Below are 12,123 nucleotides of genomic sequence, written 5' to 3'. Positions count from 1 at the left end.
GCAATCAGCTAATCAGCCAATGAGAGAGCCTGCTCTGCAGGATAAGCCAGGTGTGTTTTCACTGTTGGATAAGCAAGGGAAGCAGAGGCAAGAACAAGGGAGAACAGGCAAGACAGGAGAAATGGACATGAGGAATGGCACAGGCAGGACGAATGCAAAGAAAGGCATGCCAGGCTTCCTAGCAACAAACGACACAGTTCTACAAGGGACTGCAAAGCTGACATGCTGCAACACCACACCACAGACAAGAAACCTGGCGTTAAACATTCTGCTAGGACAGGAGTAGGCAATTCCGGTCCTCGAGAGCCGGAGCCAGGTCAGGTTTTCAGGATGTCCACAATGAATATGTATGAGATGGATTTGCATGCACTGCCTTCTTGAGTTGCAAATCTATCTCATGCATATTTATTGTGGATATCTGAAAACCTGACCTGGCTCCAGCTCTCGAGGACTGGAATTGCCTACCCCTGTGCTAGGAGATCATCCAGGCTAGCTTAGCCAGTTAATCATTATCAGAGATTAGACTTAGCTAATAGCAGCCTGGAGAATCTGTCTGATGGAGAGGGATTTGAGCGTGTGTGAGAATGAAGGTGATAATTTTGTTCCTGATGAAAATATGCTCTGGGAACAGAGTGAAGTAATTCCCCAGTAGCTGTGTGAAGGGGGAGTGTGTATGAAACTTATTCAGGATGTTTTAAACCACACTCAGTGAAGCAGTAATGGAGAGCAGAGGGAAGGAAAACACATTAGCCTTTCCATTAAAGCTTCCTACCGTTAGCCTTGCCTGTTTAAAAGCCTCAAAAGTTAAACAGCATTTAAGGTGGAATTTATAGTGAGAATCTCTTGTGCTGGAGAAGTTAACTAAAGCTAAAGTGCCTTTACATTGGACAGTAGCAGTGTTAAGCTACATTGCAATCCTAAAGTGCAACACGTGACAGCAATTGTGCTGGGACTATTTGTCATTAATACAGCTGGTAAGCCACATAAGCATAGTGCTATTAAAGAATCTTTTTGAAAAGGAATTGCCTTTTGGAAACCTGATTGGGTTTGAGGACAAACCATGGAATATTTTGGTTCTATGATTTTGCCTTATCTTTGAAGAGCTGATGTCATACTGCATACATGTACAGAGTGAAGCACTTTGATCCCTTTTGGACTCATTTATTTTGAGTTTATAATCTCACAGGCCACTCCAGTATCCGCTTGGCTGGGCTATTTTGAGGGCAAGGGTCAGTACCAGCTGATCTTGCACTCAGCCACAGTGTTGATGTGTATATATAAGTGCAAGTACCTGATATAGGCATTTCCAGAATGTAATTTAGATGGAGGAGTTTGAAAAAATAATTGGTTCCAGTCTGAAGGGAGCTTTTAAATTTGTATTTCCCTTCTCTAGCTAGGCAGTTGATCTGGGCTTTCCATGTGGCGGTTCACAATAAGTATTCCTCAGCCGAAGAAGTGCTCTATGTGCTCCTGCCAAAGCCTCAAAGGAGCCGGTGTCTGTGGTTTTTGTTTGTGGCTTCACGTTTTGGAAGATAGATTCCCTGGCAGCCGCGAAGGAAAAGTCGGCCAATGGCAACAGGGATGCCTGGGGTTTCCTTACCACTGCAGGTGGTGGGGAGACCCTGGGTTCCCTTACTGCTGCAGGCACTGGGGATTCCCCATCCGTCGCATTGGAGCATGCTGGGGATTCCCTTACAGCAGCTTTGGGTTTTCAGGCCTCTTCAGTGCTTGGGGGAACCTTTCTTAGCATGTTTTTCTTCCATAGCGGGAAACTCCGCCAATATTGGTTGAGTCTTCTGCTGAACTCCTGCCCAGGCTAGAAAGGCAGGAACAGGTCTTACAGGTTTCTTTCTTGGTGGTGGAGCATAGCCCCCTTCCGAGAGAGTGTGTACGCTGGCATTCTGTAGATGGTATTCACACAAACAGTAAGTTTCAGACTAATGCATAGGTAGTGTGCTTATTTGAGCATTGATGCCTGTTTACGATGTCTGAATTTGTTGTTTCATAGATTTTTCCTGCGACGATAATTAGACCCTTGACAAAGCCCTACTGAGTGGCAAAACGGGTCCCGTTGAGGATGCAGTGAACAGCTAACTGGTTCACTGAGCTGCAGGAGTTGTAAACTGGCGTGTTTAAAATAGGTCTGATTTTTTACTTTCTATTTTGCACCATTTTGAATATTTGGTCATGAAGATTGATATATTCATATAAGACCACCATTATAAATATAAAAAAGAAAAAAGATGTGGTAAAACGGCGAGGTTTTTTGATTTATGAAAGAGACTGGAACCCAATTATATGCAGACTAAGTTTATCCTGAATGGAACGATTCTGAGATCTTTTCCTCTCCATTTATTGTATTAGTCTTGGACTATTCTTGAGGTCACTTTATTTTGGGCTATCATTGCCCCCAGGTGCAGGACTCATTGCCCCCAGGCGCAGGATTAGATTCGATGGTGGCCTCCTTGGAGGTTGTTTGATGGGCACAAGCTCATATGCACTCCTTCAGAGGTGGTTTCCACAGTCTCACGATTTGGACATGCCAGTTCCTTTTCTCGGGTTAGCTCCCACAGTTTGCGTCAGTGGCTACAGTCCCACAATCTGGTCCAGGGAGTGAGTCTGGATCAGACTCAATGGACAGTTCTTCTCACGGATGCCACTCTCTTCAGCTGGGGAGCCCAGTATCTTGGTCATTCGGCTCAGGGCAGTTGTTCTCCGGAGGAGACCTCTAGGTTGGTCACAGAGCCATTCGATTGGCGCTGTCAGCTTTCTGGTCCCTTCTGGCGGGCAAAGCGGTACAGGTCCTCTCCAACAATGCCACAGTGGTGGCATACATCAGTCAGCAGGGAGGAACCAAGAGTTGTCTGGTAGTACAGGAGACAGCATCTGCTCGAGATCTTGGGGTCCCATATAGCAGGAGTGAACAATATCCAGGCAGATTTCCTCAGTCAGCATATGCTGGATCCCAATGAGTGGTGTCTGGGGATGGAGGCCTTCAAACTGATAGTTCGGTCATGGGGTTGGCTGAACTATCAGATCGCATTTCAACTCCAGGGTGCAGAGATTGTCAAGCCGAGGGACTGGATGCTCTGGTGCAGTCTTTCCTCTGTGATCTTTGGTAGGCAGAGTTGTTCTTCACATTGCGCGTCACACAGGCTGTGTGATCCTGGTGGATTTGGATTGACCAAGACACCTATGGTACAGGGAACTGGTTTGTCTCCTTGTTGCACAACCTTTGCCTCTGCCTCTGTCAGATGACCTTCTGACTCAGGGTCCCAGTCCCATGTTCGATCCAGGACCCTTTTGTTTTACGGGCTTGGCTTTTGAAAGGGAATGCCTAAGCAAGAAAGGCTATTCAGATACGATGATCTCTACTCTCTTGGGATCTAGGAGGTTCTTGACCTCTCGTGCTTATGTGCACATCTGGCGCCTCTTTAAGGAGTGGTGTTCCGCTCAGTAGGTGGCTCCCCTTCACGTGTCCTTGCCTCGCGTCTTGGATTTTTTACAGGATGGACTTAAGAGGGGCCTTGCCTGGTCCTCTTTATGAGTTCAGGTAGCGGTCTTGGTGTCCTTTAGCGATCTCTTTCGTGGACGACAGTTGTCTTCTCAACCCAGTGCGGTCCATTTCTTGAGAGCGGCGAAGTTGGATCCTACCCATGATGGGCACTGCTTTGGTATGTCCCATTCATCTGTGCCAATCTGAAGGAATGATAAAGAAGGAGAAATTAGGTCTTACCTGCTAATTTTCTTTCTTTTAATTCTTTTAATCTTGTTTTTTTTTTCTAGATGCTACAAAGTGTTGGGTTTTTTTCTCAGTGATGCGAAGTGTTGATTGTTTTTTCTTTGTTCTTTTCTGATTATTGGGAAGTGTTATTACTTCAGGAGCAGTGGCATCTCGTTCAGCTGGCGAACTGTGGGGACAGGGTTGGCTACCTATTCAATTCTTTTCTCCAACAGTTGATCTTTCCAAAATTAGAGTTATTGGGTTTTTATTTTGTTCTAGGGTTGTTGTTTTGGTTTTTTTTTTTTACCAGTTCTTAGGTTAATAGTGTTCCTACTTGGCTATTCGTTGACTGATCCTAGAGGGATTGCACAGCCCATTTGTACAATTGCTAGAATTCAGTGTGTTCTCAGTCTCCACCTGCTTGCAGAGAAGTGTAAACTCATCCATCTGTGCTGGTCTGGAGGGACTAAAAGAAAGAAAACAGGTAAGACCTAATTTCTCCATATTGTATATACTTTGGAAGAAAGGCAGGAGAGGAGAGATATGATAGAAATATTTAAATACCTCTATAACAGGGATCTCAAAGTCCCTCCTTGAGGGCCGCTATCCAGTTGGGTTTTCAGGATTTCCCCAATGAATATGCATGAGATCTATGTGCATGCACTGCTTTCAATGCATATTCATTGGGGAAATCCTGAAAACCCGACTGGATTGCGGCCCTCAAGGAGGAACTTTGAGACCCCTGCTCTATAACATAAATGCACAGGAGGAAGACCTCATTCAAGCCCCATTTTATTAAGCCGCGGTAGATCGTTTCAGTGCTGGCCGGCAAGATAAATGCTCCGATGCTCATTCAATTCCTATGAGCATTGGAGCATTTACTTTGCCAGCCAGCACTAAAACATTCTACTGTTCCTTGTTAAAAGGAGACCTCAGTTAAAAGGAAGCTCTGGAACAAGCGAGCTTAGGATGAAGATGAAATAAACAGGATTCAAGAGTAATCTAGGGAAATACTGCTTTACAGAAAGAGTGGTAGATATATGGACCACCTCCCAGTGGAGTTGATGGAAACGAGAACTATCTGAATTCAAGAAAGCAAGGAAGGGATAGTAGAGACTAGTAGTTGATAATGGGTTGGCAAACTGAATGGGCCATATAATTTTTACGTGCCATCATTTTCACTACAACTGGTACAAGTACAATGATTACGCTTATAGTAGCTCTTTGTTTTCAGTTTAAAATTCAACTTACTTGCTTTGTTTAGGACCATAATATGGATTAACATTTTTTCCCCATTTAGTATCCAGAGATATGCTGTAATACCACTTTCCACAAATTCTGGTTTGATTGGTTGGGTCCCACATTGTGACACGCTGCATGCTTTGATCAGAGACTATCGGGAGAAGAAGAAAATCCTTCTCAACATTGAGCATCGGATTATGCTGAGAGTAAGAAATTAATATATTTATCATCACTGAGAAAAGACTGGTTAAATCTATTCTTGAAATTAATACTTTAGCAAACTTGTAAGTTTTGGAGAAATATTGAACAGAGCTAGTCAAATTACACACGGGGATCATGCCCCCACAGTTTCCTTTTTGCAACATCTATATAAGCCTAACTAAGAAAAACCTTCATAGACTTCATAGCTAATTCAGAATGCTGCGGCTAATCTTATTTTTGCAAAAGGCAAGTTCGACCATGTCTCTCCACTCCTGTCCAAGCTTCACTGGCTTTCAGTACACTCCAGAGTCCTCTTTAAATGTGCCTGCTTAGCTTTCAAGATCCTACATGGCATCCTTCCTCCTGTTATTCCAAACCCCAACTCCACCAGATCCTCCCAAAAACTGAAACTCATTCCCCTCTACAAAAGGTATATCCTGCGCAGGAAAACTAAGAACATCCCTACCCTTTAGAATCACAGAACTCTGGAACAACCTCACATCCCCGCTCAGAAATTCAAGCTCCTCCAACTCTTCCGCAAACACCTGAAAACCTGGCTCTTTTCAAAAATCTAACATCTCCCACTCTCTGGTACCCTTGTCCCTCTCTATCTTTTTAGCTCCTTTCCTTTAACCCTTCATTGGAGTTCCTTTCTATCCTAACTCTGTAAACCGTGCCGAGCTCTACGCTTGCGGAGATGGCGCGGTATACAAACCTAAGGTTTAGTTTAGTTTAGTAACACAATCTCACATCAGAAGATGAGACCTGCAAATTCCAAAAGTGAAAAAAAAAATGGCCATGGTGTTACACATATAGTCAGTGGAATTAAATATATATGTAGATCACTGACCAATAGTAGCTTTACATATAGCTGCAATTTTCAAAGAGCTGTCCTAAATTAAAGCACATAGGGGGAGTTCTATAAACGGTGCCTTAACTTAGGCAACAAAGTTAAGAGGAAAATGCCGTTTAAAATGGTACTTAAATAAAATTTCAAGGTGCCAGAATCACACCTAACATAATTGGCACATAGACATCAACATTTGTGTGTTAGAATTCCAGCTGCCCTTTTCGTCAATATTTATCCAAATTAAAGAGAACCAGGGATGTAAATAGCAAGCAAAATATTGTTAGTTAAATTTCAGATTTTTAGGGGCATTTTTTTTTTTTCAGTCTATTTCAAACATGTCTTACTAAAAAACAACAACCCAAAAACATGCATTCCAGTGCAATAGGGATGGTAACCTGAACCATTGGGTTATCCATCTGTGCTTGCAAGCACCTAGATTTGACGAAAGCTTGCCTTCACATTCCCATTTTCCCAGAACACAGGAAGTTCCTTAGGTTCCACTTGTTGGAGAATCACTATCAATTCTCAGCGCTTCGCTTTGAGCTGGCAACAGCGCATTGAACTTTCACCAAGATTGTGGTGGTAGCCGCTCATCTCCGCAGGGAGGGGATGGCGGGTGCACCTGTACTTGGCTCATCAGAGCACCATCCTGAGTGGAAGGAGAAAAGGCAGTAGCAGAAGTTGTGACCCAAGAGCCACCTGGTTTCGACACAGTCCCTGGAATATCTGGTGGTCTTACTCAACACGGCAGAAGGCAGAGTCTTTCTTCCAGAAGCACATAAACAGAAGCTTTGTGGTCAGATTAAAAACCTTTTAGCCAATCCAATAGTGGCCACGATAGAGGTAATGCCCTGGACAAAGACATACATGCACCCTCTCCAGAATGCATTGTTGTCTCACTGGTTGCCTCAGAGAGACTCCCTGCAAGTTCAATTCCCCTGTACAGCAGCAGCCAAACGCAGCATGAGCTGGTGGCTCTGTTCATTAATAAAAGGAATCCTGCTCAATCGGCTGAGGGGGCGTATTGCAACGGTCACCCAGTTCAAAGGCCAATGGACTCTGTCACAGTGGAAGTGGTCTGTCAGTAGGTTGGAACTCCAAGCAGTTTGTCTGGCACTGCAGTGACTGCAGTCTTTACTAGAGGGCAAAGCAGTCAGTCTTCTCTGACAATGCCACTTCAATGGCCTTTGTCAAGAGGCAAGGAGGCACCAGGAGTGCTTCTTGTTAACATTTGCTTTGTTAAAAGTATACTGAAGAACTAGTGGCTACATGGTGCCTTTTATAGAGCAAGGCTCATATCTGAAGTCTCTGCCTTTATCTGTTGACTAAGAGGCATACCCATCCTTCATTCTAAACTGGTCTGGTTGAACTTAAGAAAATTAGCAGATCAAATTTTTCCTTCACAATAACTTAAAAATGAAATAGGCAAGGCACTTTTTACTTTGGTTAGTAGATATTTGCGAGCAACCCCTTTTGTGGCTTTAGTGAGATTGTTACTTGAAATTTGTTAAATTTGAACAGTTTTTCCTTGCCTTTTTGCAGATGGCTCCTGACTATGACCACCTCACTTTAATGCAGAAAGTAGAGGTCTTTGAGCATGCTGTTAATAACACAGCTGGTGATGACCTGGCTAAACTGCTATGGTTGAAGAGTCCTAGCTCTGAGGTATGTCTAGCTTTACCAATGGTGCTTGCAGACAGATACTGGGGGTTATACTTTTTAAGAGATGAGAAACTGAGTATCATTGGAATTTAATGCTATCTTGCAATATGGTGACTTAAATTAAGAATTATTGCTTCAGGACACTTTTCTGTCATATATTCTTGTCATTATCTTTAAATTTTTAGTGATTAAAATTTCCAATCTAGCAGTTTCTGGAGTTGTTTCTTTGCCTGCAGTAGTCTTTGCACTGGGAAAGCTGTTCATTTAAATCAGCTGAAAGGAGAATGAAGAAAATGGTTTAAGATTTTGACTAATGTCATTTTTTATCTGCATTTAGGTTTGGTTTGACAGAAGAACAAATTATACTCGCTCTTTAGCTGTGATGTCCATGGTTGGGTACATCTTAGGCCTAGGTGACAGGTAAGAGAAATGAGCTTATTTTCTTTAAAGATAACCAACAGATCTTCTCAGGAATCAGAAACCATTCCCTTAATCTCACATTTACCTTCAAGTATGTCTCTTCAAACCTATAACCATAGGTACATACTATATTGCAAATGTGTTTCCTAATCATCCACCAAACCAGTCCAGAACTAATGGATCTTTTACTATTTTATATATGGTGTTCTTTTCTGTTTATAAAATTGTTTGGGGGGGGGTTAAATTGTGAACTGCCTATTTCCTGTTGGGCCAGGTGGTATATCAAATTTTAAACAAACTGTAAATTGTCTCCCTCTCGTTATTCCCTATCCCTCTATCCTTCCTTTTTATTTTTATTTACACATTAAAATTAAAACTTCCCTATCAACTAGTACCTTTCATCTCTAATAAATCTTAATTTGATATAGTTTTAGTTTTTCCCTCCTCTTATTTTATTTCAATTAAATCTTAAGAACATAAGCAGTGCCTCCGCCGGGTCAGACCATAGGTCCATCCTGCCCGGCAGTCCGCTCCCGCGACGGCCCAAACAGGTCACGACCTGTCTGAATCACCAGAAAGGGCTCCCTTGCCACCTTGGTTTCTCATTGAAGTCCTATCTTCCCATCGAAGTCCTAACCCTCAAGTCTTGCACATGCACGACCTGTTGGGTTTCTATACTTATTACCTGGTTAGCTTTCTATACTTGTGTTACATCCCAGCTCCTCCCTCAGTATCCCACGATCCCTTTATCCCTCAGGAATCCGTCCAATCCCTGTTTGAATCCCTGTACCGTACTCTGCCTGATCACTTCCTCCGGTAGCGCATTCCAAGTGTCCACGACCCTTTGGGTGAAAAAAAACTTGCTTGCATTTGTTTTGAACCTATCTCCCTTCAGTTTCTCCGAATGCCCCCTCGTACTTGTTGTCCCCTTCAGTCTGAAGAATCTGTCCCTATCCACCCTCTCTATGCCCCTCATGATCTTGAAGGTCTCTATCATATCTCCCCTGAGCCTCCTTTTTTCCAGAGAGAAGAGCCCCAGCCTATCCAACCTCTCAGCGTATGGGCAGTGTTCCAGCCCTTTTACCAGTTTCGTTGCTCTCCTTTGGACTCTCTCAAGTACCGCCATGTCCTTCTTGAGGTGCGGTGACCAATACTGAACGCAGTATTCCAGATGTGGACGCACCATCGCGCGATACAATGGCATGATGACTTCCCGCGTCCTGGTTGTTATGCCCCTCTTTATGATGCCCAGCATCCTGTTGGCTTTTTTCGAGGCTGCTGCGCACTGTGCAGATGGCTTCAGTGATGCATCCACCAGCACACCCAAGTCTCTCTCAAGTCTGCTGTCTCCCAACAATGCCCCCCCCAATTTGTAGTTGAACAACGGGTTCTTTTTCCCTATATGCATGACCTTGCATTTTTCCACGTTAAAGCGCATTTGCCATTTGTTTGCCCAGTCTTCCAGCTTGTCCAGGTCCCTTTGCAGGTCCTCACACTCCTCCCTGGACCTAACTCTGCCGCACAGTTTGGTATCGTCTGCAAATTTTATAACCTCGCACTTTGCCTCCTTTTCCAGGTCATTGATAAATATGTTGAAGAGTAACGGCCCCAGCACCGATCCCTGTGGCACACCGCTTGTGACTCCCCGCCAGTCAGAATATTGGCCCTTCACTCCGACCCTCTGCAGTCTACCCGACAACCAGTGCTTGATCCATCTGTGCACATCCCCTCCCACCCCGTGGTTCCACAGCTTCCTAAGCAGCCTTTCATGTGGCACCTTGTCGAAAGCCTTTTGAAAATCGAGGTAAATGATGTCTATGGGTTCCCCATTGTCCACCCGACTGCTTATTCCCTCAAAGAAGTACAGAAGGTTCGTTAGGCACGACCTTCCCTTACAGAATCCGTGCTGGCTTGTTCTCAGTAGGCCATTCCTCTCGATGTGCTCGCAAATGCCGTCCTTGATCATAGCTTCCACCATCTTCCCTATAATTGAAGTCAGGCTCACCGGCCTGTAGTTCCCGGGGTCACCCCTCAATCCCTTCTTGAAGATAGGTGTGACATTCGCCAATTTCCAGTCCTCTGGTACCTCACCAGTTTTCAAGGATAGGTTGCAAACATGCTGGATTGTGCCCGCTATTTCTTGTCTTAGTTCCTTCAGAACCCTTGGGTGGATCCCGTCCGGGCCCGGTGATTTACCGCATTTTAACCTGTCTATCTGTTTGAGGACATCCTCCTTACTTACCTCTATGTGCTCCAATTTTTTGGCCTGTTCCCCACTCATGAGCTCCTCTGAGTCTGGTATATTAGATGTGTCTTCGCTCGTGAAAACCGACGAGAAGAACGTGTTCAACCTCTCAGCTACCTCTTTATCCTCCTTAATCACTCCCTTCCTATCCCCATCGTCCAACGGCCCCACCTCCTCTCTCACTGGTTGCTTCCCCTTTACGTAACTGAAGAATGCCTTGAAGTTTTTCGCCACCCTGGCCAGCCCCTCTTCGTATTTCCCTTTCGCTTTTCTAACCTCTCGGTGGCATTCCTTTTGGCATTTCCTGTGCGCCTGGTGATTTTCCTCCGTTGGGTCCTTTTTCCATCTCCGGAAGGATACTTTTTTTGTCATTTATTGCCCTCTTTACTTCAGTTGACATCCAAACCGGGTCCTTTGATCGCTTGTTCTTGCAGCCTTTCCTGAAACTGGGGACGTACATTCTTTGTGCTTCCTGCAGGGTGTCCCTGAATAGGGTCCAGGCGCTTCCCACAGTCTCCATCCTAAAGATGTTTCTGAGCTTTCTCCCCACCATTTCCCTCATAGCAATATAGTTCCCTTTCTTGAAGTTGAGCGCAGTTGTTGCGGTCCTCCTTACTATGGGTGTCCCCCTTTCTAATGTGAATCTGATCGCGTTGTGATCACTGTTGCCTAGTGGTCCTCCCACTTCTACCCCTCTTGCAGGCCCCCCTAATCCGTTTAGGATGAGGTCAAGAGTAGCACCCCCTCGCGTCGGTTCTTTGACTAGTTGCTCCATGAAGCAGTCCCTCACAGCTTCTACAAATCCTGTTTCCCTAGTGCAGTTGGAGTGACCCGTACTCCAGTCTATTCCCGGGTAGTTGAAGTCCCCCATCACTGTTACACTTCCAGTCCTGCATTCCTGTCTCAGTTCTTAAATTTTATTAGATTTTTCTAATTTTTTAATATTGTAAACCGTCCATGTGATGGTCTGTATATCAAGCCATAAATAAACTTGAAACTTGAAATAAACTTATGTCCATTAGCCATTACATGGAGACTGGGAATGACAACTTATGAATCTTACCCTCTAAAGGACACCATGCATCATGCTCACCAATATTCGCTGTCTTCAGCAGATAGTGATGGACATTTTGTGCATCTGGCTTTGATCAGGTCTGGTTGGTGCTGCTCCTGGGCTCAGCTGGAAAACTGGTTCTCCAGATTGTCTGGGGAAGGACTCCAAGTTTCTGCTGTGGCAGATGATGCACTTATCTTTGCCTGCCTTCCCCCCCAAAAAAAAAAAAGAAAAGCTTAAGAGAAGATTTTCTGGTATAATAATCCTGAGGCAAAGCAGCTCTCTTTACAGAGCCCAGAGTTGCACCAAGATGTAGTCTGTACAAGTTGTGGTTGTTTTCAGGTTAGATACCATGGATTTTCCCTTCCGAAAGGATTTAGGGGGAAGTTTATTTCTCTGAAGACAAGCAGGTGATATGCAGTTACACTTGCTAGTGAAGTCCTCAGACTGAGCCTGTGGGTTGGTGCTCTCCCTAGCTATAGCAAGCTTTTTGGCTTACTGAGCACGTGCAAGGGCTAGTGCCTGCTGTGATCCCTCTTTTCACCCTGTCAGTTTTTTCTTCAGCTGCTCCTATCAGTTGCGTTAGAGAAGCTGGAAAAATAGACATGGAGGCTTTATGGCAGGCCATTTCAGTTATGGACGCAAACCTCAAATTGTCATATGGAACTATCCACTCCAAAGTGGAGCAATAGGGTTTGGCCCTTAAAGATATAAGTGAAAAGATA

At 44.4% G+C, this 12,123-nt stretch overlaps 1 protein-coding gene across 6 annotated transcripts in view; it reads left to right on the top strand.

Moving 5' to 3' along the window:
- MTOR (mechanistic target of rapamycin kinase) overlaps positions 1–12,123 on the top strand; it is a 203,531-nt gene that overhangs the window by 175,696 nt on the left and 15,712 nt on the right. For all 6 annotated transcript variants that reach the window (XR_004537146.1, XM_033922775.1, XM_033922776.1 and 3 more), the window contains 3 exons: positions 5,025–5,172; positions 7,560–7,682; positions 8,017–8,099. Coding sequence is in view for 5 of the 6 variants with exons in the window: in XM_033922775.1 (XP_033778666.1) it covers positions 5,025–5,172; positions 7,560–7,682; positions 8,017–8,099 (354 nt within the window). In the remaining variant the exon portion in view is untranslated. The remainder of the gene's footprint in view (positions 1–5,024; positions 5,173–7,559; positions 7,683–8,016; positions 8,100–12,123) is intronic.

Source organism: Geotrypetes seraphini, chromosome 15, assembly GCF_902459505.1.
Source record: "Geotrypetes seraphini chromosome 15, aGeoSer1.1, whole genome shotgun sequence".
Classification (NCBI taxonomy): Eukaryota; Metazoa; Chordata; class Amphibia; order Gymnophiona; family Dermophiidae; genus Geotrypetes; species Geotrypetes seraphini.
The sequence above is the reverse complement of the archived record's forward strand: the minus strand, read 5'-3'. Positions and strand labels throughout refer to the sequence as shown.